General features: G+C 39.3%; 2 protein-coding genes across 2 annotated transcripts in view; one reads left to right on the top strand and one right to left on the bottom strand.

Moving 5' to 3' along the window:
• Positions 1-27,354, bottom strand: part of MCMBP (minichromosome maintenance complex binding protein) — a 122,266-nt gene that overhangs the window by 17,114 nt on the left and 77,798 nt on the right. The gene's annotated exons all lie outside the window — the stretch shown is intronic.
• SEC23IP (SEC23 interacting protein) lies at positions 60-26,590 on the top strand. The gene is given in 21 exon segments (XM_075757762.1): positions 60-172; positions 174-279; positions 281-572; positions 4,360-4,889; positions 6,780-6,975; positions 7,477-7,670; positions 8,003-8,092; positions 9,402-9,522; positions 9,843-9,932; positions 10,588-10,729; positions 12,879-13,087; positions 13,441-13,559; positions 14,144-14,314; positions 14,675-14,770; positions 14,951-15,157; positions 15,797-15,952; positions 16,730-16,832; positions 18,196-18,381; positions 19,272-19,434; positions 22,434-22,534; positions 25,515-26,590. Coding segments are annotated over 20 exon segments (3,351 nt in total). The 5' UTR covers positions 60-74; the 3' UTR covers positions 22,516-22,534; positions 25,515-26,590.

Below are 27,354 nucleotides of genomic sequence, written 5' to 3'. Positions count from 1 at the left end.
GTTACGCGCGCCCTCACGGCGGCCGGGTGGTTGCTGAGAGGATCCCGGCCCCGCCCGGCCCGCGCTCACCAAAGATGCCCTGCACGATGCTGAAAGGGTTGTTGAGCCAGTCGGCCACGCACGGCATGGCGGGGGTGAGCCTCGCCGCGGGGGACGAGGGCAGGCAGGGGGCTGCCGGCGCCCTGCAGCCGCCAACTCCCGCTCGCAAGCCTCGCACGGGGGCTCCCCACTTCCGCCCTCCTCCTCCTCCTCCTCTTCCTGCGGCAATGGCGGCACTGCCGAGGCCGAGCCCGCCTTCTCCTCCTCACCCGTAGGCGGAGAAGCCGTCAGGGCGCGTCGCCGCCGCCGCCATCTTAGAAGCGGGCAAAGCGGTGAGGGCGGAAAAGGCCGGGCCGCTGCGGGGAAGGGACGTGGCCGGGGTACAGCCATGGCGGCGGCGAAGCCTGGGGCTACCGGTGGCGGTACCAACTTGCTTTTCTCTTCCTCCGCTACCGAGTTCAACTTCACCGTGCCCTTCATCCCGGTCAGCCAGGCTCCGGCTATGCAGCCGGGCCCTGCTCTCCTGGCAGCCGGTAGGGAGAGCGGCAGAGGGGCCGCTGTGAGGTGAACCGGGAGGGCGCTGAGGGGTTTCGCGGGAGCCCGGCGGGGCTCTGCCGCTGGCTAACGGGCTGTGGGGTCGGTGGGAGCCCTGAGGAGCTGATCAGGGGCTTGGCAAGGGGTGCTGCGGGCCTGGTCAGCGCCTGGGCCCGCACCGCGTCGCCTAGGCCGTGATCCGTCCGTCGGGCGCTCCGAGGTGGCTGTCACCGCCCGCTGCCGGGCGGTAGCGTTCAGGACAGGCAGGCTGCTTGAGGTGTACGTGTCCCGCTTTCTGGCCTGTGCCTGACGCTTGGTGTTTAGCCCTGTGGCTAGGGAGAGGGGATGGTTATCCTGTTTTCAGTTCATCGATTAGCGTATTTGTTTTGGCAATTAAAAGTTGTCAGTACTTCCATTCGGGAGTGTACTTAGTGCTTTCACTTTTTTTAAGCTACTCGCTCGTGTTATCTTCTGTTTTCCTTTTGTAGAAACAGCATGTTGAGCAGGTACCTTAAATTTCCTTCTCAATTTAACTGTGGTTTTAAAATCCTTTCCTTTTAAAGCCTTAATGGCGTTCCAAACGCATGCATGTGCAACTTAAAATCCGATGCTCAAACAGTTTCAGATAAAGGCATGGATTTTTCTGGAAATGTGTTCGGTGTGACATTAAAGCCTTAAACAATAGAAGAGCGTCTGGAAATCAGATATTTAAAATTTTACTGCATTGGTACGTCTTCAGTCCAAGATCTAAGATTTTGAAATCAGTCAATGCTGTTGTATCTTAACTAAAATCATTAGGTAATTAATGTAGCTGGAAATCAGTAGAGTACATCTCTGTAGATTTAATAAAATGTTTGCGAAGTATGGCTTTGAAACATTTTTTTAGATCAACTCCATTTTTTTTTTGGGTGGGAGGGATAAAAATATTATAATATTATTCCTACTTACCTGAGGTATCTAGGTAGCTGATATATTTACTATTTCCATTGTGCAATCTTTATAGTTTTTATTTCTTGCAAATATACATTGTTTTTCATCTTATAAAAAAAGTAGTTTGTAAGTGCTAGTCTGGCCAGTAGCTTTGCACAGGTAACTGTCGTGTGGCAATTTCCTGAAGACTTTGAAGCTAGTCAGGGAGAAAATCTGGTGGGATTTCATTACTGTGATGAATCATATATTCTCCATCTCACTTAAAATTTGATCGGTTGAAGGTTCATAGTTTACCAACTGGAGTGAATTTCAGTGCCAGAGGTTGTGCCACATTCCATGTCTGCCCAAGTAAGGCCTGCATCCAGTTAAATGTTCTATTTCTGTGGGCCATTGCATTTGTCCAGCCAGGTGTTATTGGGATCTGGCTGTGTAGAGCAGTTTGCATCTTGAATTGTAGTTTGAAAGAATAAGCCCTTGAGTTTGAATCTTACATTGTGTAAAATGTAATACAAATTGGTCTCAGGATTTGTTTGACATCCATATGACAGCCAAAGTTTGGAAGCGGTGTGCAGTCATAAATTTGTTTTATCTCCAAGAGTGAGTAATAAGTGTTTTGTGCTTTGCAGTTTGACAACAGAAGATACATTCTCTGGATTGGGCGTGGGTAAAGTAACCAATATACGTGGTCTAGATAGGGAGGAGTGTTCCCAGGGAGGAAGTGGACTAATGTCACTTATGATTGTCATGTGACAATCTGTGAATGGCAAAGTTCCACCTTATGTTGGGAGGGATAGACAGGAGCTTGTCACACAGTCACTGTTGAAGAAAGAGAGTTTGTATGTAGGAAGAATATTACCCTTGTTTGTCAAAGCTGTACACTCATGGGAAATTTTTAAATTTGTATGAAGTACTTGTTTTTCTGCCAGTCTGGGCTTATGTTCCAATGTGGTTTTTGCAAAATTAGAAAAAGGTGAAGTAGAAAGTAATGTATTGCATTGGAAACCTCTGTGTGTGTGTATATATATACACATATAAAATTTTTGTTTTGGCAGAACTTTTGTCAACCTTGTTTCGCAAGGAAAGATACAGTTAGAATAGATCTCCAAAACCTGGTTGAAATTGGAGAATAGTAGGTGTTACGTGAATGGGCATTTGGTAAAGGCCTTGAAAACTCTTTGACATGTTGCTACGCGCTTATCGTGATCTGACATGGTGAGGTGAATTGCCTACTCTGCTACCAGTTATTTTGGAAAGCAGAGAATTGACAGTGTGGTGTGCAATGTGCTTCTCTCCATTCCACAGTGTTTATGAAATGTGAAAGGAAGAAAAATTTTATTATTTAGAAGTTGAGAGCTTTTATTTAGTATAAATGGCTATTGTGCTTGTAGTTGGGAGATAATCCATAGGCTTGACTTTATAGTGGTCATTGTTTATAAATGGTTTTAGTATTCTTTACACAATGGTTCACGTCACATAGGTTTTGGGTGTTGTTCCTCAAAGTGGAATAAAATGCTATAGCTGACAGTAAGAGAAATTGATAAATGCAGGTGATGCTGGCCTCAAATTGACACCATCTCAAAAGACTACTAAATAAAAGATGGTTAAAATAGTCTTTTTTTTAGTCATGGCAGCTGCTTCTTTTATGATGAATTAATTAGAACAGCAGCTTCCTAGGGAGACTTCTCTGTGGATTCCCCTGTACTCCCTTGATAGTCTATTACAGTTATGTTGGCTGTGGATAAAGACATTTGTTACTGGCTGCTTGTAGCTGCAGAGATGCTTGGTGTCTCTCTCTGGCTGGGGACTGAGTAGCAGAGAAGCAACGATAGCTCTGTGGTTTCTTCCCCACAGTCTGGGGATTATTTGACTGCCAGAGCAGATGACTACACACTTACCACTTCTGCAGATTGCCTTGGCTGCTTGCAAGATGCTGTTCCCTTAGCAGGCAGGTAGTGATGCTCAGACCATCACAGGTTTAACTGAGTTTACTGAAGACCTATGATAATGTCAAACCACATTTTTTTCTACTTGTTACTAGATCACTGCAAAGCAGAAAACTCAATGACTAATACCTAGTTTATGTATTTTCTCAATGTGAAAGGGCAGTTATGGCTTTGCAGCTTTTTAAGCCCTTTCCTGCAGCTATACAGAATGGGGACTTACTTTTCTGCATCAGAGATTTAATTCTTGTGCCAGTCTAGAGTAGGATTTTTAGAGAGCACTGGAGTAAGTGTTGCTCATCAAGGGACTTGAAGTGATGAGTTGTGGCCACCGTGCAAGTCAAGTGAGAAACCTTGTGAGGGCACTGCTGAAGGAGCAGTTGAGAATGGATTGCTGAACCAATAGATTTGGTCTCTTTAGGAATGTCCTTAAGCTCTACTTTTGAATTTTATCTTGGAATTCTAAAAACTGGAGTATAAAGTCCTATGCTTGGTAACTGTTTTCACAGAGAAAGGAAATGAACCAAGGCTGCTTTTGTGTTTGGTAGGCATGAGGGAAACTGGAAGGGATTTTAGCGGCCTGGAAGCAGGGATCTTTGCCAAGTTGGCTTGGGAAGGCCCTGACTTCAGTCATATTTTGGTCTCTTGTTTCAGATTTTTGATTTTTGTTGCTTTTTCTGTGTACACTGAGTGACTTTTATGATCCACTTTAAATGTTCCTGAAGACTTGATATATTTTGTTTCATTTTATGATGTGTTTAATCATCAAGGATGTGTAAGCTTTGTAATGCTTTTGGCTTTATGGGGGCCAACAGAGTTTTGGAAATAGCTGATAATATTACAGAACATTTTGACTACATACACTAACTGGTTTGAACCTCTCACAGTATCTCTAGTGGTTTTTTTGTTTTTGCAGATGATTCTGCAGACGTTGGTGAAGAGGACAGTTTCTTGGGTCAGACTTCTGCCAGCCCCAATCCACCACAGACTTTCAACTATTTCTCTCAAGTACCTAGTAGCAGTGATCCTTTTGGAAGTATTGGGCAGCCTCCCTTAACAACTGTTGCATCACCTGTTGGAACACCAGCCTTCTGCAGGCCTCCAACTTCACTTCCACTTGTGTCTGGGTCACAGGATGGGCAAAATACCTTTTCATCACATACTCCCAAGTCACAGTCCTCTTACAGCGCACCACCTACTTCACAGGTGGGAATCGCAGCATATCAGACACTTCAGCAGAGCTGTCCTCCACCTGCAAATGTGTCTACTCTTCCCCAGGGAACATCTCAGCAGGGGTACAACCCTTATCGGCACACCACCCTGAGCAGCAGAGCTAACCCATACCTTACTCCACCGCAGCTGCAACAGAGTCACGCACCTGCTCACACACCATCCTCTGTACCACCTGTCCAGATGTATCAGACACCTCCAGGGCCATTAACACAGGTAGATAAATTATTCCTGATTGTACCAAAACAAAATAATTTACATCACTTTCCTCTCTGAATTGCATATTTTATCTTCTGAAGGTTTTTCTTTTTCTCCCAAGAACCCCAGAAAAAGTCTTCACCCATTTCTGATAGCAAAATCTTTTCACTAGATGTAGCCTAGAACTGTTGCTTTAGGAAAGCTTGCTGATCTTTGAAGTGCGTGTACCCTGAGGGTCTAGCTACATGAGCCTCTGGTGTCAGAAACAAACCCAGGTTCACAGAACGGCAGGGGTTGGAAGGGACCTCTGGAGATCATCTAGTCCAATCCCCCTGCTAAAGCAGGATCACCTAGAGAAGGTTGCACAGGATCACATCCAGGCAGGTTTTGAATCTCTGCAGAGAAGGAGACTCCACAACCTCTCTGGGCAGCCTGTGCCAGTGCTCGGTCACCCTTAAAGCGAAGTTTTTCCTTGTGTTGAGTTGGAACTTCTTGTGTTCCAGTTTGTGCCCGTTGCCCCTTGTCCTGTCTCTGGGCACCATTGGGAATAGTCCAGCCCCATCCTCTTGGCACTTGCCCTTTAGATACTTATAAGCATTGATGAGATCCCCTCTCAGTCTTCTCTTCTCCAGACTAAACAGCCCCAGCTCCCTCAGCCTTTCCTCATAGGACAGATGCTCCAGGCCCCTCATCATCCTCGCAGCCCTCTGCTGGACTCCTCCAGTAGTCCCTTGTCTTTCTTGAACTGTTGTGAAGTTTTGTTGCTCTTTTCTGTCTGTTACTCAGTTTGCTGCCATTTCAGCTGCACTGCTGCGCAGTTTGTGCATCTGCCATTTGCAAGATATGGTCTAAAAATCCCTTTTCAAGCTGGTTTTACTGGTGAGGCTGGCACTTTTTGAAATTATGATCTAAGTCACACAGATTGTCAGCAAATCTTTTGAAACACATCGGTTGAGGATTTTTGATGTAAAGCATTAATCTCCATTCTTTTTTATCTTCGCAAAGGCATTATTAAAATAATGTAAATGGATTAGTAATAACCTGACAAGTTTTCTTTGAAAACAACAAAAAATTGTTTTTATTTAGCCAGAGCTGTTGCTATATTGCTGCTATTGTGAATAAAGAATAGAAAGATTATATAATGGCAAATAACATAGCAAAGGCAGTACAACCTGAACAATTTGGAGTTTTAGATTAAAGAATTTCAGAACTTCTGATTGCTTGATTTTATATTTTGTACAACATATTAGGTGGTTGATTTTTTTTTTTAATGTATCAACTAAAACAGTTGTTACTGCTGACATCACTTGCTTTTAGTTTTACTAACTGGTATCTTTGTACAGTTTGTGTCAAATCAGCTTTATGTAGGCTATAGTCCGCTTCAAAATCAGTTACTTTTCTTGGGTCGCTGAGGCTACATATGAGTTGGAAATCAGCCTGTCCTGGTCACTTTGCAGGAGAGCTATTACTGAAGTGGTCACTTGTTAAAACTGACAATCTTTATGCAAAAATGTAATTATGTACAAATGAATAATGGGAAGAATGCATTTTTGGTTTTGCGTCAAATTCAGCAGTCGTAAGAAATAAGCTCAGCCTGAGTTTTTAAAATTTAGGGAAATATTTTAAGTCTTACTGGTTTTAGGTAATAATCAAGGTGCTAGACCGTAACACTTTTTAACAGTATTTGTGGGAACAAAATTCACGTCCTTTCTCAATTTGAAAATGTGTAACTTCTCAAAAACAATAAAGTGGACAACTTGTCTATAACATTTTTAGAATGAAAGATAATGTTCTTGGGGAAGAAAAAATGTTAGAAAGAAAGGCTCAGTGTGTGGTCTGTAGTTTTTACAGAACTGATCTAAACTTTGCTGTGTGAGATTGAGGTATCGAACCTGTATGCATTTTCAGTTTCCACAGTCTCAGTCACAGCTCCGAGCTCCCAGGCCTGCAGGTCCGCTGGTCCAGGCACCTCCTGTTTTGCTGCAGAACCAATATGAGCCAGTTCAGCCACACTGGTTTTACTGTAAAGAGGTGGAGGACAAACAAATATGGATGCCGTTCAGCATTCTGGATTCTGCAAAACTAGAAGAAGTCTATAATTCCGGTAAGTCCTATCTTACTCAGAGGTGAACAGAAGGACTAGAAGGAAGGTATTAGAGTAATGCCACTTGCGTATGAAAGAGTGATATGGTAGTAAGAAGTAATTTTAATACATATCTTGAACATGTATTTTGTGCCACTTAATTTATTCACTTACATTATCTGTTGCTTGATGCTGTCAGCGTTAAGATGTACATCCCCAGCGGATATCGCGTTTTCACGTAGAACTCCTAGTTATCTGTGGCTTGGTTTTGCCTTTGTGCAGCTCTGGGATTAAGTATTCATATTTGGGAGTTTTTCAAAACTTTTGTTGTTGTGTACAGAGCATATAGAAGGATTTTAGGAGCAACACAATGGTTACCTGATATTTCAAAGCTTCTCTTCCATAGTTATACTGTCTTAATGGCTTAATATTTATCAGAGAAGTGGTTGGGGCTGGGGCGAGAGAGAAAAAAAAAGATTGTATGTGTTAGTATTGTAACCGAGCGTGACTTTTGTGTCATAGTCCAGCCTGATCCTGAGAGTGTGGTTCTGAGCACTGACGGGGGACGCTATGATGTATACCTGTATGACAGAATGAGGAAAGCTGTTTACTGGGAAGAAGAGCCTTCCGAAGTGAGACGTTGCATGTGGTTTTATAAAGGAGAAAAGGATAGCCGTTTTATTCCTTACACTGAGGATTTTAGTGATAAGCTGGAGGTTAGTATTACCTTTACATAAACTTCGTGAAGAACTTGATATTTATGACCTTAGAAATACTTCTTTGTGTTTCATTAAAATGCTTTCCAGAATTCACTTTCTGGAACATAAGTAAGCAAATCCTGGAAAGGGGGGTGTCTAGAAGGCCACCTTGCTCATGCATAGGTCCTGCACCGCTGTGATCTAAAATCAACTTGTGTAGTGCTTCATGTGACACTTGTGTATAAAGTTACGTAAATTATAACCTTAACACTACGGATGATGCACAAGGCCAAAAAAAGAGTTTGTCTGAGAGAGCATACTGATTTCGTGTAACTTTTTTACTGTTCCAGGCAGAATACAAAAGAGCTGTAACAACAAATCAATGGCATCGGCGACTTGAATTCCCAAATGGAGAGACAATTGTTATGCATAATCCCAAGGTAATAGATTTTGGTTCACTAGGGGTGAATGAGCACATGGATGGAAGCATAAATTGAATGCAATCTTAGTCTTGCTTGAAAAGTACTTGTTGATTGTTTTGGATATGTGTGCATTAAAGATGATAAAGTTTATAGAACATCAGTTTATAAAACACTGAACTCCTGCTTGCTTCAATGTGCTGTCACATGATTAAAAGACAATGCTTTCTGAAACCTGAGAAGAATAAGGGTTTGCATAGTAAATGTTTCGACTAAGTGTAACTGGCAGCAAATGGGAGGCAATTTTAATTAGTTTAACGTCAGACAGTCTGTACCAAATGGAAGGTAATTTAAACTAGGAGCTTTCATGTGGAGAAGAGCATTAATCTAACTATAAGATAATTAGTATGTGTATATAAGCCATGAGAAGTCTTCCACTGCAACTATTTTTAGACCATGAGAAAATAAAATAAAAAAAGCTTTAAAAGTTATTCTAAATACTCTGCTAACAGTCTCATGTGATTAAAACATGGACTTCGGCCTTATTGACCAATGCTGTTAACTGTTCGCTTATGACAGATGCAGTAATTAATAAATAAATAAAATAATCCAAGGGCCAGAAAGGATCACGGTTACTCCTACTTTAGGCATTTATTAATGCTGGTTAAGGAGTTCTGTCCAGTAAAAACCTAGAGAAGAAGCACTTAAACCACTTGGTGTCATAAATATGAGTTCAGACTCTACTGAGTCAGTCTAAGTCTTGTAAACAGCCCTACTACTGGATTCCTCACTTTGTAGGGTTTCTGGGCTACTTTGAATATTGTTGTCCTTCCCTGCAAAGCACTGTGCCTTTTTTTTTTTTTTTTTTTCCCTTCCCTTGTGATAGGATAATTGTAAATAGAGGTAGCATTCAGTTTCCTCACATAAACTGTAATCTGCTAAGGAAGAGTGGATACTGGTGTCTAGCAAAGAGGAGCGTGAATAATGCTTGTCTGAGGAGTTAAAATTGTTAAGAATCGCTGAGCAGGCCAGCTTCTTCAACTAGTGGTTACTTTCCTTCAAGTCATCTGGTTGCTTTTCACACTAATGAGAGTTATCTGTGTTATTTTGGAGTGTAGTTTTAGTGAAGCTGTTGCTGCCACAGGGAATAACCCTAGAGTTTTCGAAGGCTTTATTTTTCTGCATCTGAGCTTACTGAGGAATAGAAGAGTCTCAGATGCAAAGTGGAGCAATCAAACAAAGAGTGTGTTAAACCATGCAATGCTTTCAGACTAACAATATGAATCATAATTTTTTTGGTGTTTATAATTGGACAATGTATTTTTTTCAGGTCATAGTTCAGTTCCAACCTTCTGCTGCACCAGATGAATGGGGCACCACTCAAGATGGTCAGGCAAGACCAAGGGTAGTAAAACGTGGAATTGATGATGACCATGATGAAATTCCTGATGGTATGCGATTACTGTATTTGGGTCTGCAGCTTGAGCAGTCAGTTCAGTTCTGTGCAAAAGTTGGACAATACTGGGTGGAGTGGCAATGCACTGTTCATGTCTAGAGTCTAAAGATTAAAGTTATTCCTTAATTGGAGCTGTTTGAAAGGGGTTATCTGGTTTTGGTGCTGTTTTGGTTTTTTTTTTTAAATCAAGGGAGTCCTGAACCATGTTATGTAATAGGCTTTATAAAGCAAGTATATCTTAAAGTTGCGTGACTCTAAATTTCACCCCTGCAGTACATATTGGTACTCTGAATTTTTTCTTTTCTTTTTCTACAGGAGAAATGTCCCAAATTGACCATCTGGTATTTATGGTTCATGGCATAGGTCCTGTATGCGACTTGAGATTTAGAAGCATTGTTGAATGTGGTAAGTTTTTGTTTGTTTAATGGGTAGTTGTATTCTTAACTGCTTAACTGTAGGTCTCTGTATCTCGTATTCAGATAAGCATGTGTTTTAAAAAAAAAATATTTCTCTAAGGTTAAGTAGTTCAATTTCTGCTAGAATTTTTTCCTGATTATTTTCCAAGAGCAGAATCTGTGTTTTGTCAGACTTACAGGTTATAACTGTTATTATTAGTCCTCCATGTTAGTCTTGCAGAGTGGTTTGGGTTTTGGGGTATGTGGGATGTGGATATTTTTGTGGTGTGGATGTATGGGTTTGCTTTGCGTAGTTTGTGTGTGTGGTGGTGACTATGTGGGGTGGTTTTTTTGTTTGCTTTTTTGTTTGTTTTTAAATACAGTCCAGTACAACTGAGTAAATTAAGAAGGCCATGTCTGGTCATGGAGTAAAAATGAATTAATTGTAAGATAAATAGAAGCTTGTTAGAAAATCAAGTTCAAAAAAACCATATTTTCTTATAGTTAGAGGAGTAATACTTAAAAAGATTTGTTCACGCCACAGTTTCTTTCATTTGTATTCTAACTATGTCTGAAATTGGAGGAGAAAAACAAAAGAATATTTGTAATTGTGTGTTACTTGAGTACTGCTACTATGAGATATTCATTACTCTTTTTCTCTACAGTTGATGATTTTAGGACTGTTTCTCTGAAGTTGTTGCAGACTCACTTCAAGAAATCTTTAGAGGAACATAAGGTGAGCAGGGTGGAATTCCTCCCGGTTCACTGGCATAGTTCTCTGCATGGAGATGCAACAGGTGTAGACAGGTGAGCATATTGTTTACAGTTGTGAACTTCATACAAGCTGCATCTTAATAGTTTTTGTACAGTGGATAAGCAGAGAAGCTAATATACTTTTTAGGCTAGATGAATTATTGTATGACTAGGTTACAAAAGAGAATCAGGTAAGCTGGAAAGGCATGTGGAGTATTTTCTCTTGTTTATTTTCATGATGCTGAGTGACAGGGTACCTATGCATGCATGTGCTTTTTCAGTACTGCATTTTCATGGAAGTGGCTAATGCATTGATACACACTGATGAGTGGGTGTGTAGAGATAGTGATCATAAGTATGAGGTGGTGAGCATGGAGATCTATTGTCCAGCAACAGGTTTGTACAATTTAGAGTGGAGAGTTTTCTCTCCTGTACCTTCCTGCAGTCTGATTGAGTCTGACCTTAGGAGATGTCAGTGTCCTCTTTCTGAGGAAGGCATTGAGCCCTCTGTCCAGTCCTAGAGTAGTACCTGAATTATGAGTAGGCAGTTAAACTAAGATTTTTTTTTTTTTTTTTTTTTTGGAAACCAAGCACCTATATTTGGGTAGGAGTCTTGCAACATTTTAAAATCTATTTTTAACTCCCTTCTTGGTGCCGATCCCTTTGCTGTTGCTTGACATTTCAAGCTGTTTTTCCCATCTTGCTCAAAGGTGGGAAATAGTGAGGGTGGCAACCTGTACCACTTAGAGCACATGCTGGTGTTCTCAAGACTGTTCTAGCTTAGTCAAGTCATATTGCTTTCCTACAGTCTTTCATTCTCATTTGAACACTGCATTATCATGAGGAAGGATCCTTATTTTGTTAATCAAACCAGGCAATGCTAACTAAGGCAGTCTCAGTTCTCTAGCAATTCTGGTTTTGGGTTGGAAGGGACCTTAAAGCCCATCTAGTTCCACCCCCACTGCCATGGGCAGGGACACCCTCCACTAGACCAGGTTGCCCAAAGGCAATGTGTGCCAGTGCCTCACCACCCTCACAGGGAAGAATTTCTTCCTAATATCTAATCTAAATCTCCCCTCTTTCAGTTTAAAACCATTCCCCCTCATCCTATCACCCCATGCCCTTGTGAACAGTCCCTCTCCAGCTTTCCTGTAGCCCCTTTAGGTACTGGAAGGTGCTCTAAGGTCTCCCCAGAGCCTTTTCTTCTCCAGGCTGAACAAGCCCAACTCTCAGCCTGTCTCCATAGGAGAGGTGCTCCAGCCCTCTGATCATCTTTGTGCCCTCCTCTGGACTCACTCCAACAGCTCCGTGTCTGTCTTGTACTGGGACCCCAGAGCTGGATGCAGTACTGCAGGTGGGGTCTCAGGAGAGCAGAGTAGAGGGGCAGAATCCCCTCCCTTGACCTGCTGGTGACACTGCTTTGGATGCAGCCCAGGACACAGTTGGCTTTCTGGGCTGCAGGCACACATTGCCTGCTCATGTTGAGCTTTTCATCAACCAATACCCTCAAGTCCTTCAGGGCTGGTTTCAGTCCATTCTCTGCCCAGCCTGCAGTTGTGCTTGGGATTGCCCCGACCCATGTGCAGGACCTTGCACTTGGCCTTGTTGAAGTTCATGAGGTTCACAGGCTCTCAAGCCGTCAAGGTTCCTCTGGATGGCATCCCTTCCCTCCAGCGTGTCGACAAAGATGTTAAACAGTGCCAGTCCCAATAGTGACCCCTGAGGAATGCCACTTGTCACTGGTCTCCACAGTTCCATTGCAGCTGTCTTAATTCCAGACAGGCAGATGGTGATCCAAGCTTTTTCTTCAAAAAGAGTGTAATATGTTGCTTGTTACTTAATTTCACCTTCAATTTTTATATGCGAGTTCTTTTTCTTTTCCACTTCAACCAATCTGCTCACAAAACTTCCCTGTTATTATATGAGAGCAGTGTTGGAACAGAGAAGAGATTATTTCAGACATCCCTTCAGCCTGCAGAGAAAAAAGGGAGCTGTATCTGCTGATTGTACATATTTGAGAAAGATAGCATTAATGTATGACTATGTAGCAAGGCCAGAAGGCTATGTTTTTTTAAATGTCTGTAGAGACCATATCTATAGTATTTACATTGCAGTTCTGCTACCTGTCATTTCAAAAGTAAAGAAATGCAGATAAGAACTTTCTTAAAAGGCATTAATGCTTCTAATGACTTTATGTTACTAGGAACATAAAAAAAATCACTTTGCCAAGCATTGGACGCCTGCGCCACTTCACCAATGAAACACTCCTCGACATACTGTTTTACAACAGCCCCACCTATTGTCAGACGATTGTGGATAAAGTGGGGATGGAAATGAATCGTTTGTATGCGCTTTTCATGAGTCGCAACCCAGACTTCAAAGGAGGAGTCTCTGTGGCTGGGCACAGTTTAGGTAATTATCTAAGGAACCGATTTGGGATAAAATCAGCGTTCCTGCACTAAGGGAACTGGAAATATCATTAAGCATAGGGCTGAAATTAGCTGATAGGACATAGCTGTCTTTCGGAATACTGCTGACTAAAAGTCAAACACCTCTCAATAGCTAAGTTTATAAAGCTTTGAGAGAAGTTTAGTACTTCATGATGATCGTGTTCAAGTTAATGTCTGGGTATTTTAGCTATAATTCAACCATCTTTTTTGATCAGTCTATGCATGGCTATTACTATTGCATATAAATGTAGCTTAGGATTTAGGGACAAGAAAACCTGATATTTTTCCCAAGGCAACTTTCATTCCTGTTTCCAGGTTCCCTAATTCTGTTTGACATATTATCTAACCAGAAGGACTTGGCTTCGTCAGTAAATAGTGGACCGTTCTCTGGTGTTAATGGGACTGTAAAGGATATGGCTGTTCATGATAAACAGGTAATTTGCATGCCAGTCTTTCCAGGCAAATAAATCTGATATTTCCAGCAACTTAAGTTTTAAGAATTTATTAGCTTAAACACGGTTCTGGGTTCTGATAGGACAGTGTAACATGTTAATGGAAATCTGCAATTTTGTAAAGATTGTCAATTCTCAGGACAAACTATTTGCATCTTTCTAAAGTTTCAAGTAGGCCAGTAATGGTAATTGATCATGAACATTGGCTTTGACCCTTGTGGACACATAACTTGGTCTTAATGGTATCTGAATGGTGGGGGAGATGCATAAGAGGGAAAGAATCTGTGTTCAGGCTAGAAACAATGACCAGTTGTTTAATGATTAAAAGGAAATACTTTTGATTTTTGGAAAGCTCAAGAAACCTTTTACCTCTCAATAATTTTTAAAAATGTATTTTGATGGTCTGTTACTATTGGAAAATCTTGCTTTACTAAAAATGGGCCTAAATTTACAAAGCTTACATAATAATGTTTTAAAGAGAAATTAATTAAACTTGTTTTCACTTGCCACGTGTTGGCTTTTCACTGTTAGATGATGCGATTCTGTTTCTGTGCTGGTTTTTTAAGATGACTGAAGATACCAGTTCCTTGGGCTCCTCAATTACCACTTCTGGTGATGACCTTTGTGAACCTGAAGTAGATGATGATGTTCCTACTTTGCAGAAGACTCTGGAAATGCTTAGTTTGTCGGAGTATACAACCGTATTTGAAAAGGAGCGAATTGACATGGAGAGTCTGGTACAGTAATGTTCACTTGATTTATGGGGATTGCCAGGGTATGGAGGTTTATGTCTGGGTTTTTTTGGGTTTTTCTTTGAGTTTAGTCTACCATGAGGCATGAAAGCAGTTGCAAAGGTAAGATAATTAATGCATGACATGAATGCTATGCAACTTTCTTTTTCTTGGTGTGGTGTTTGTCTCCCCCCCCCCCCCGATTATGTTAAGGCACTTTGTATCATGTCTTTCTTAATTTTTTCTAATTTCTGTAGCTTTATAAAATATCTTATCTAATTTGTAAGTCATTGCGAATAAGAAATGATACATGTTAACTAGAAAAGTTATAAAGTATGCTTTGATGTGTGTGGTTTTGTTTTTTAGCTCATGTGTACAGTTGATGACCTCAAGGAAATGGGGATCCCTCTTGGACCAAGAAAGAAAATAGCTAATTTTGTAAAAGACAGAGCAGCCAAGCAGGTAAATACCTTTTTCTGGAATGAAATAAAAAGTTGTTAAGCAAATGTGACTGACTTCCTTGCTGTAGAGTAAGTTCTAGTCTTTAACACACTTATTAACATCATGGATATAGTAAAGGAATTCTGACAACTGAAATAAACTTTTTTTTTTTCCCCCTGATTTTGAAACTTATCTCAAAAGGAACAAAAGAAAGCAGTAGTGGAAAAGAAAGCAGTGCTGGCTGCCACACTCCAAACTCAGGAAGATGCCCAGAAAGCAAAAGAGACAGTTACATCTGTCTCCCCTTCAGAATCTGGTCAGCTGCACTCAAAGAGGAAGCTTCCAGTTGGTGCATCTGTTTCTTCTGTGAACATTGACTATGAGTATTTTGAAGTTGGAACTGGCCAGGTGAGACTACATAGATTTAGATTAATTTGGAATGATGCTGTCCTTTTGCTTGGTGTGTTTTTGTTTTTTTTTTTTAATGTTGATGATTTTGTGCTACTTCCCTTGATTGTTGTACTAAAGTTATGTTTACATAGAACTTTGCCCTTTGGAAGGAGGGAGGGGTTGGGAGAGTGGGTTACATTATTGAAAAGCAAAACTTACTATAACAAGGTTGCCACTGCTGTTGACAACAGCAGTGAGCGAGCTGTAAACGTGGTTCTGTTCCAGAAGCAGAATTGTGTGAATGACATAATATTGAATGGTTCTGTGGCTTTACATTTAACATGGTAGCCTAAATTGATCTATTTATGCTGTTATAGTTAAGTTTTACTGCAAACTTAACTTAAAAACCAAACCTCAAAGACTTCCTGTTTTTAAATAATTTTTATTTATTTATTATGAAAAGCATTTTAATATTATAGCATTAAAACGTACTAGTATTATAGTATTAGTATGGAAGAGAGCAATGAAACTGAAGCTTCCTAGAAGTACTGTGATCATGTGGTTGATTTAATACACAACTTGTTTTTCCTTGCTAGCTCAGCATTACGATAACTAGCTGGCAGTTCTGAGAGACTATATGTCTGATCTGTCTGGTAGGTTTCTGTGGCATACAGTGCATTGGACTTTGAACCAGATATTTTCTTTGCTCTCGGTTCTCCTATTGGTGTGTTCCTTACTGTGAGAGGTGTGGAGAAGATTGACGAAAACTACCGGCTTCCTACCTGCAAGGGATTCTTCAATATCTATCATCCAGTGAGTTAGCAATATTTTCAAGATTTGATTTTAGTTGATGTGGATGATAACAACACAGAGTATTAAGTTTTAACCTCTGTGCACTACACCTCCTATTCCCCTGCATACATTTCCTAAAACACCATTTTAAAAAAACATGACTCAACTGAAATATATATTCCAAATAATTGTGATCTTTTGCAGTAAAAGTGAAGTAGAGCTGGCTATAGGTTCCATACCTACCATTCTAGGTATGGATTGGATTGATAATATTTGGCTTCATCATTTTCAGAGCATAAAGAACTTTTTTTTTTTTTTTTTTTGGTGCATGTGTGATTAATTTGAAGCCACTCTTGTAGATTTTTATAAAGTGTTTGTATTTGAGCTGTTGACAGCACTTTTCTGAGCTTTACCAGTTTAGATTCTGGGAAATGTAGAAATCCTTAGAGGTTTTGCAGTACATGCAGTACATTTGTCTTCTGTCCCATCTTGTTTAACAACTAAACAGTGACATGTTGGTAGAGATCATCAGAGTGCAAGAACATTTTGCTGCTCTTTCACTGTTGTGTTTCCTCTCTTAGAATCTCTATCTGTAGGAGAAAAGACCTAATTGGTTAATGAACCTGCTGAATCTTAAGATTAAACTAAATGGTCATGAACTGAGTTTTTGTAAACTGAAATAGAACAGAATTAAAAAATGGTTCTCTGTTAATCATAAATAGGGATTTTTTTCACTGAAATGTGATAGTTGGAATAATTTCTCAGGTAACTAAATGTCAATATGTTGTTTCTTAACAGCTTGATCCAGTAGCTTACAGGTTAGAACCAATGATCATTGAAGACATGGATTTAAAACCAGTTCTTATTCCACATCATAAAGGCAGAAAAAGACTTCACCTGGGTAAAAAGAAAACTTATTTCGTATATAGATCTCATTCCTAATTTACTCATTTGATGCATTAGAATATTGTAAAATTTCAAGAGACTAACCAGTGTTGCTGGATATCTAAGTCCATGTGTTAACATCACAGGGGATTCCTCCCAGCCCTGTACGTTGGGCATTCACAATTGCATTCAGGTGCAATAATCGTAATTCCCCCAGATTTGAGCTTCTAATTATCAAAGTTCTGATTTAAAATTGCTGTACATTGCTTGTTCACGTTAATTTCTAAGATGATTTGAAACAGAAACTAAATTTACTGGTTTCTTTTACCTTGTCCCTAATGACCACCATGAAGTGTTTAACCAGTGTCTGTTCAGTATTGGAAAAGTTGAGGGAAAAGGTGATTTCACAGCCATTGGTGGGCAGGGACTGAATTTTGTTGCTCACAAGTACACATCAGATCAAGGGGCTATACTTAAATTTTGCATACCTAATAGGGAAAGTCAGTTTTGTTGTACAGTTGACAGTTTTAGTGTTGTACAATTTCAGAGCCCTGCTGAAAGCCTGTCTTCAGGCACTTGGATGGAGAAATTCTGCAGTATCCATACTTTAGATTGGTACATTAGAATCAGCCTGTTTTCCGAGACTAGACAAGGTACTTGTTAAGGAATGTTTTAGGTTATAGCTCTCAAAAAGTGTGTGTAGTAAAGGAGAAAAATATGGTCTGTTGCTCTTTACTGGTTTTTCTTTGGTGTAGGTGAATGTTCTGTGGAGTCGTGGTGAGCCCTGATCTAACAGACCCATGTGCTTCTAACCAGTAATTGTGAAGAGCTCTCCTTCGTTCAGAATTTCCCACCAGTATTGAAAGGCAGCTTGGTTAGTGGTGACGCAATTACTGAGCTCTAGCACAATTACAGGCTAGAGTTGTGTGGGAGTGCTTCTTCAAATTCACTACTACTGCAAGAGACATTGGCAGCTCTTCTGGTCTCTTCTGCTGTGCTGGAGTTTGAAAATACTCTCTCTAGAATTTTCCTTTAGTGTAGGGTGTCAGGAGTGATTGTGCGTGGTGGTGGTGTTGAGGGGTTGGCTGGTGTAGCTATTTTTGTGGACCCTTCTAGGTTTGGAGGCTGTTGGACTGTTTCCTGTGCTAGTAGGTGTTAATTTATTGACCCATATAGTGAGAAATTAATTGTGTATTAATTACATTTCACCTAATCTTTTAAAATGGAATAGAGAAACACTAAATGTGCTTATGACATAGCTGTCATGAGGCCTGTTTCTCCTAATAACTGGGATGTTTTTTGAACAGGGTTTAATCATTCTGGTTTTAGTTTATAATTTTAAATCCTTCTACTATGGTGATTTTTTTATTTATTTTTAGAGTTGAAAGACTCTCTCTCTCGTATGGGATCTGATCTGAAACAGGGTTTTATTAGCTCTTTGAAGAGTGCATGGCAGACCCTGAATGAATTTGCACGTGCTCATACATCTTCAACTCAGCTACAAGCAGAACTGGAGAAAGTAGCTAACCAAATTAAAGAGGAAGAAGAAAAGCAAGTAGTAGAAGGTATGTGGACACATTGTTAGTTTTCTTATAACTTACTGATCTCAGATTAGTAGAAACTTAAGCATCCTAGCGACTGCTTGCTATGGATTTTCTTGACCCTATTGAAGAGGCCTCTGTGCTTTTGGAGTATTGTTAAATGTAAGATCTATTGCTGCACTTTTTTTGTCTTTTAAGAAAGGAAAAGTTTACTTTTATTGAAGGATATTTTAGGCTTGAGTTTGTATAATGTTTCAGCTTTTCTGTGAGGAGGGCATGTTTCTAAATCAGTTGTGTTTTCTTTGCTCTCAGGGCAAATTAGGATAAATATTTGTGAGATTTATTCTCTTCAGTAGTGTTCTGCTGAATTTTTTGGGATGAGCTAAGGCATTTAAGTATGTGCTCTAACAGGGAGAAGAAATGCTGCTGAAGAAAATAAACTTAAGTCAGATATAAATATGACCCCTAATGATACCAAGGGCAGGCTTCCCAGTTGTGAATTATCTGTCAATGTTTATGCTTACAAAGACAAAACATTCCTCCTCGTTTAAATTGAGGATAGTGATTGACTCTATGCAAGGAGGATGTAAAAATATATTATTTCAGGTTATTCGCTTGTGGAATGACTGGATCTGTCTATGTATAAACAGTGGGGTTTGTTTTTAAAATTGCTCAGCTACTCCTTTATGTGAGCTATTCTTCAAACAAACTCTGTTTAAACAGTTATGAAAGAAATAAGCCTGTAGTTCCAGTAAGCTTTCTGAATTGTGCAGTGGTGTGCTAGTCAGTTGAGGCTGTTATTGTCTTATGCGAGCACTTGGAAAACATAGCAGGGAAAATGGGTGATATTTCTTAATTATAGTCAAGCAGGCTGTGCTTGAAAATAGTTTAAATCTTAAACTTTTTAATTTTAGCTGAAAAGATTACTGAAAGTCCGGACCCTCCAAAAGATGAGGATTTTTTAGTGAAGGTTGGAATGCTAAATGGAGGACGTCGTATTGATTATGTTCTACAAGAAAAACCAATAGAAAGCTTCAATGAATACCTTTTTGCTTTACAGAGTCATTTGTGCTACTGGTAAGAGGAAGTATTGGTGATTCTGTAAATACTGCTTTTCTGATATGACTGTGTGTCTTTAAATGTTGGTAATGATATGCCTACCGTTTACCTAACTCCTATTGTTTGTTATTTACCTGTGACCAATATGACAATAGGTAGAATCATGTTTCCTGTCTGAGCATTTTATAATGAAAACTCAGGTGAGCTCTGTCAAAAATCATGTCCTAGTGTTTCACTTCAAGCATGTTTGGACAAAAATACCTGGGATTGTATACACAGATCTACTTTTTCAGGCTACTGCTGATTTGAGAAGTTAAACATTGCAAAAGGACCAACCAATTATAGAGCTACCAGAACAGGAGTTGCTCCAGTGGTCGATGTGTATGCATATGACTTAGGAGACTTGAGTTTTCTGGGTAATCTTTGAAGTGTTTGGAAAAGACAACTATTGAGTTGGATACAAGGTCGTCATCACTTCTGAAATGGTCTCTCATTTGGAAAAACGTTGCCTTGCCACACAGGCATACTGTAAAGATAAACTTGTTATACTCTGCGTGCTCAAGTGTTATATAATTGAGATGATTCGAGTATTAAGGTAAACAGTATATATGACTGTCCAGGAATGTCAGTCTCAAGGTGTCGCACCTAGGTGTCACTGTTAGCTAATCTCATTTCAAAATACACTTCTATGTTAGCACAAAGTAAACAAATCTATTGTCTAGTTTGCAATAAAGACAGTCCATACTGGTCTCTTGAACTTTGAGACTCAAACCACACATGTTTAGCTACAATCATTTGCAGAACAAGGAGAGCTCTATGAGCATTCCGACAACTGCAGTTTTTCAAATAAAACTATTCATGAAGGAATTATATTAGACTACAATATGCAGTGGAACTTTATTACCTCTTCATGTTGGAATGAAGTGGCTGGATTTTGATGGTCTGGTATCAAAGATAAATAAAAGGAAGAAAAAAGGCCCAGTGGATCTTCCTGTAAATTTGGATGGTTATGATTTACCACTTGTGTACAGTGGTTGCTCATAGACAGAACAATTTATAGAAGCAGCAGCACAGTTTGGTGTCATCACGGAGTCAGAGCTGCAGTACACCATTGCCTTATCTGGATTTGGATTTACTTTTTTTTTTGTGCTTACGTGTTTCAAATGGAGAAAGATAGACTTCCATTTATAGCAGTAACTATTGATCTGTTGTATTTGCCCTTAATGAGTTGCACTTTTTTTTTTGGTATGTCATTGTATGCATTTTATTACTGTTGTAAAATTAAGCACACACGAAAGTACACAAGATGTGGAGTGGTAGAGCAGAGGATGTACAAACTGTATTTGGCAACATGACAGCACACCTTTATATGTAACAGACAAGCTGGGATGTCAGTTACTGAGGTGTGCAAAATGCTACTGGGAGGGGAGTGACTGTTTTTGTTATTCAATAAGCAAAACACTAGTCTCTTGTCCAGCACCTACTAAATTCAGAACAAGTGGTGCTCTACGCTTTTTGAAGGTTTTGATTTTTGATAGCTAATAATTTTTAGAAGCATGCATTTTTCCAGAGGTTAAAATATGGAATTGAAAGCATTACATGAAGGATCTTACTAAAGTCAATATCACTTACATTGTTAAAGATCAGTAGCTGCCAGAGGAGGGATTATCAAGGCTGCAGTGCTGATGTGTGCCGGCATTGTGCTCTGGTAGGGCTCCCCGAGCAGTCGGTGATCCAGTGGTGGCAGTGCCGTTTCACGGGTAGAGTTGAAGGAACAGGGAATTCTTTTCCACAGGGCGGCAGCTGATCATTGCCAGGTTTTGAAAAACTTGCTACCCATAGCTTTTTGTTGTCCTTTAAGTAAGGAAGATAAGCACGATGATTAATGACCCCAATATGAGAGTGGTGTGGTGGATTTTGTTGGGTTTTTTTGTGCATTTCTTTGTTTTTTGGAAAGGGTTGGTGGGGAAAACCTTAAATGAAATACGTGTGTTAGAGAGAACAGAGCTTCTGTGTTGATCCTTCTGCTTGCTTGTTTGTTTGCTCATTTAATAGTGGAGGCCATCAAGAAATGTGGTTACTATCTCTATGCTCAATGGTGGAAAATACCTGTAGTCCCTTAGCTTGCGTGTTTAACTCTGTCCTGGTGCTCTGTAAATGATATTCCTCACATTTGGAGGATCACAGTTCTGACCATCTAAATCTCCTTTACTGTCTCCATATGTCATTTCTTTTAAAAGGCACAGGAGGCTACCGTTATCTAATAACAACTGCAATGTTGAAACTTTGTTAAAATTTGCCTGTTTAACTTTGTTATTTTTTACAGTGGTTGTTACACTTACTGATATGCTTCAAGTGTGTTGAAATAACATTTTATAGTCAAATAAGAAAAATAAGTCTGACGTGTTGGCCTGAAGCTTTGATTTTGAAAAGGGGAGGGGAAAGATGACACTTGAATTCTATTAATCTTTAAATTATTTCATAACTTCCTTACTTTTTAGTAGTAAGTAAGAGAGGAAGACTATAGGTATTTAATATAGAACTGGCAAAGCTGAGATTTGATGTAGTGCTAATAAATGCAGTGGAGCAAGTAAAGGAAGAAAGCCTTGACAAGTAGAATGTATTCTTGGTGGATTGTACTCAAGAGCTTATCGCAGACAAAAAGCGATAGATTGTTTGAGGGGATTTAAGCCAAACGAGTGGCATCAAAGAAGTGGATAAGAGAAGGGGATTTTCAGTTGCAGCATAGTAAGTTAGGGAGGACAGAGTGGGGGAAAAATGCAGTAGAAAAAGGTAAATGCATAGGCTAGGGCTGGTAGCAGAAATAATGCAAAACTGATGAAGATTTGTAGCTCGAACAAAGTTGGTAGAGGTAAGGCCATGTTCCCGAAAGGTAAGTACTGGGGCAATAGATTGTGCAAACTTTTTAGAGAGCTGGAATGGGACAAGTGTGGCTTAGAAAAATTAGAAGATGGACCATACAAAAATAACTTTTTTTTTTTTTTAATTTTTCACAGGGGATCTGAAGACACTGCCTTGCTGTTTCTCAAAGAAATATACAAGACTATGAATATCAATCCTGAGCAGCCACAGCATTGATGTATAAAAACATGAATTTGTAAGTTTGTTCTGGTATAACTTATGTACTTATATTAAATTCAGCTGCAACTTAGATGTCTTTACTTTCCACTTTTCCTCTGAAGTTTAAATTATGAAGCAGGCAGCTGCAAAGTGTCATTTTTGATTGCAAAAATTATTTCTAGACTTAAATGCAGGGGAAGTCTTCATGTTCTTCCCCCACTTCATTCCCAAGAGATACCTGATGTTAGAGGCTTTGGTATGGGGTAATAATTACCAGTACAAATACGTCAAAAAAATGTGATCTCTATCATGTTTCTCCCCCAATTCAATTATTCAGTGAAAGTTCAAGTGTAGGAAAACTTGGTGATATTGGATATGATGAAATTTCATTTACAGTGCAGTAGATTAAAGAACACCAACAGTGTTCCAGTGTTGTAATGTGCAAATTGTAGTATTGGTTGACCAATTGTTCACATGTATGCCAGGGAAAAAGTCGCTTCGCCCTTAAGAAGGTGTTAAACATTGATATTGATAAATTACTGAATGAGACCTCTATATATGCCAGTGTTTTATTATTGTTGTATAGCTTAAGAATTTCAGTAGAACAAGTGAAATGATACAGCATGGAATTTGGTTCACTTCGAAAAGAAATTAAATATACAATGTAATTGAGTATCTTAGATCTGAAATATACTTGCGGTTATTTTTATTTTAAGATGTGTGTTTTCTAACTGAGGATCTGTATTGTATCCATTTGCATCACTGGATATTATAGAAAAGGGTATATTCTCTTGTGAGAGGCAAGGAGGAAGAAATATGCACCTTACCTTTTTGGAATCGTACAACAGGATAGTTTCTGATGTATTTCTCCATTTTTCAGAAGAACTGATAAGGTACATAAATACTCAGTATGAAGAGAAATACTTGACATTTCAGGAGAATATTCTAGATATCTTTGCCATACAGTTTAAGTAGTCTTTTGTAACAGAATGCTTCTGATGGTCAGCTGATAGCATCTTTTTTAAAAATGAAATGTCGTGGCTGATCAAATGCATCTTTTAAAGCATGGCCAAATAATAGCAAAAAGGCATTTTGGAATCACAGTCTGACAGTGGTGTATCAGTTACCACAATGGCTTATGCAGAATCTCAAGTCATAGCTGCAGAATTTTTTTCTCTGCTTTTATTTCTTTATGATGACTTAGGATAAAATCACATGAAGCTTATTGCTACAGAAATAACTTTCTATCTCACTGGGGACGGGGGGAGTGGGATGTGATAACTTGTCACCACAAAGCTAAAAGTGGGTTTGTTGCTTACTGGGTAATTGTATTTTTCATTAAGAACTACACAGTTGGAGGATGGTTTTGCAGGATGTCATATAACAAAGCTCGGTCAAGGATGTCTGTGTGGTTGTAATACCATTAGGGATTGCTCAGAACTTCTCTCAGCGCTTGCTTGACTGAACAGCATTTGAGACTAGGATTCAGATCTTGGAGGCTTAAATGGGAGGGCAGTTAGGGCCCACTGGGATGTTTTTGATGACAAGTGGTATCTTGGGAAGGCTGCACACCACAAGACCAGGATTTTTTTTTACATGACAGGAGATTTCTCTTCATATGCTGTGTAAAATATTACTGTGTAAGTCTTGCAGTAGGGAAAAGGGAAATTCTCCCCCGGTGGCAGACAGTAGTCAGGTAGGGTTGGCACGTGGGTTTTTTCTTTTTTGTTTTTGTTTTTCTTTTAAGACCTTCAAATGTGAACGGTGGCAGTGTGAAGGTAATGGATTATCCATCAGTGCCTATGACAGCAACATCCATTTACCTATCTGGATGGAGATTATCTGAAGAAACAGCCTCTCTCTGTTTGTGGGCTGCTCAAGGGAAAAAGTAAATGTAGCTCTGGGCTCCCTCTTCGTAGTATTCATGTTAATTGATTTGAATGCTGATACCTCACCACTTCCCTGCTTTGATGTGCAGAGTTACCCCTTGTTGTCTGGGTTAATTTCATGGTGTCTGCTGTCAGCAGAGGGATAGAGATAGGATCTACTGGCCTGCTTGCCTCTGCTCGGGAATGTTCATCTTTATGGTGCTGTTGGCCAGTGCAGATAGATCCCTTTCACTTCTTGGGAACTGGTCATTTTGAAGGAGATAAAATTTAGCAGAAGCAAGCTAAGGGAGGAGTTGGATGTTTGGTTTTAGCTCTGGTTTGAATTAGCTGATTGTTTTCTTTTGGAGAGATGGAGTGAGTTGGCCAAACAGTGCTCTCAAAAGCAGAGAAGGAGGTACTATGGTGGCTACTGTGCTTCATCATATGGAGGATGCATTTTGAAAGCGAAGAAGAGGAGCATTGATGCGCAGCATCTGCTCCATAGCATGTTTGTGTAGTGTTCTGTCTTGGGAGGTTTGGGGATTTTTTTTACATCTACGAGAAACTGAAAATGCTAAGATGTCTTTAATTTACTCTTGCAAATGAGAATTTGGTCCTTCTTTAGTAAAGTGTAGCCACCACTAGCATCTTTCTTTTTATTAGATGCATGGGAGTGTCTGTCACTGTGTTGGTTAGAAGATTTTGTTTAAGTCACGATACACTCTCTCTACAGTTCTGACAGTTCTTTTTAGAGGCCCTCAGTGAGAGAGGAGAATGCACCAGCATATTAAAACTTGGATGTGTAAACTATTGCGTCTTTATTTTTATCTCTAAATAGAGATAATTTATTATCTTTAACCATAAGTTAAAGAATCTAGTAGCTAACTGAAATGTATGAGTGACATCCTATGAGCAGTTGTTGTGAGCTCTTTCTGTTTGTAATTGCCAATTTGTGTCCGCAAAAAGTATATTTCAGGAGCTTATTGTATTAAAAAAATTGATGAAAAATGTGTATGGATTTTTAGATCTTTTTGAGTCCTCTTGAAATTGAATATTGACATATTTAATTTTATTAGTACTACTGTGGGGATAGAAAACTTCATATATTTCATATTTCCCATATGTACATGTTCTGTTTTCTCCGCACAGCCATACCTGTTTCTTCGACAGACCTGGTGAAAAAAGCTTTGAAGAACATCTAGTATTTTCATATTTACAGATGACAGGATAAGCGTCAGACTTTTTTTCTACCAGTCCAGAACTTGCTCAGATTCTACCTTCTTGTGTCACTTCAAGCAAAATTAAATTTTGAGATGATCAGCACTGTCATTCAAGAGATGGATGGAATGACACAATTTTGATCTTAAATCAGTTTAATTGTACAGTTGCCAAGTATAAAGTGATTGCTGAAGAAGGTTTAGGGTTTTTTTGGCACGCAAATCATTAATTCTCTCCTTCAGCTATCCTGTTGCAGCTGGCTGTCAAACATACTTTGCCTGTCAAGGCAGCATGTCTTTATTAAAAAGGACTTGTTGAGAAACAGCAATGATCTGCTTTTCTTGACACGTTTATTGGTCCACCTTTTAAAAATAAAATGTGAACTGTAGTTATAACCATCTTTAATACAGATTACACAAAACAGTTCATATTTACTAAAAACTAGCAACCAGAATAATTTTCTTACTATTGTAAGTGTGATGGAGATTACTTTATAAAGACCTTTTTAAGCCTCTGTTAAGAGTTTTATTGTGGTTTTTTTTAAGTAAAAATGAACCTTTGACTTTAAAAAGGTTAGAAGCTTGTTACAGCTAGTTCAGTGTTCACATCTCCTGAAATAAAGAACAATTTAAAATAACATTTTGCTCTTTGGTAATTAAGGTAATTTTAGCAAAACTAAGCTGCGATTGTGAGAACTAAAATACTTCCCTTGACCTTGCAGTTTAATGTCTCAAAACTGTTTATGTAAATGGTTGACTCTGAAGCTTATGGGCGCTAGATAATAATCTAGGTCCAGACCCGCAAACCAGACTCCACTTTCATGTAATGAAGTTAAGATGAGTTGAGTAGTATGAAATCCTTTGAATTCGTGTCTCTGAATACTGAGCTTCTGTAGCTTTCTTCTGGCTTCAACATACGTGCAAATTGTGGCTTTTCTTAATATTAGTGACTTAACCTTACTACTGACTATTTGCCTCTCTTATTGCAGTAAATTAATTTTGAAATGCGGTATGTTTTTTTTCTCGGTATATGTAAAATACACATTATTGTGTATATATTTTGGTTATTATAATTAAAAATACTTTACTCCCAGTGGGTTTTTACAGCAAGGTTTTGTATTTCATCATAGAAAATAGGTTGGAAGGAACCTCTGGAGACATTCCTTAGTCCAACTCCCCTGCTCAAGGCAGGAGTGGCTTATGGCCTTGTTCAAGGATGGAGATCCTTCACCTCTCTGGGCCCTGTTCTAATGTTTGACTACTATGATTGCTAATTTTTTTTCTAATTTATAATTTCCGAAGTGGAGCTTGTATCTGTTGCCTCTTGTCCTTTCTCTGTGCATCTTCAAGAATAGGATCTCTGTCTTCTCTTGGAATCTCACATTAGATAATTGAGGGCAACAATAAGATTTTCCTGTTTGGCTTCTCAAGACTGAACACTTTCCTTGACGTGTTCTTGCAGGCCATGTGCTGCTCCCTGTAGTCGCCCTGGGGCTTTCCACTGGACTTGCTGTAGATTATCAAAGTCCATCTTCTTCCGACAAGCAAGTTTGCCCCAGGACATTTTTTGTCCAAAACAAATGTATTTGTATCTTTGTAAATTAGCCTCTGAAGACCAAGTTTTTCTAAGCTTTACAATCAGCTTTGTTAGCTGGAACACAGCTAATATATTAAAAAAACCTCAGACAACCATTGGCCTCGTTTTTATCTTAATTATCATAGAGTGGAAGGTTTTACACTTACATATGTCAACTCTGTGCAGCGCTGAATAA

This window comes from Balearica regulorum, chromosome 7 (assembly GCF_011004875.1).
Source record: "Balearica regulorum gibbericeps isolate bBalReg1 chromosome 7, bBalReg1.pri, whole genome shotgun sequence".
NCBI classification, from domain to species: domain Eukaryota; kingdom Metazoa; phylum Chordata; class Aves; order Gruiformes; family Gruidae; genus Balearica; species Balearica regulorum.
Note: the sequence above shows the minus strand (reverse complement) of the source record. Positions and strands in the feature narration are given on the sequence as shown.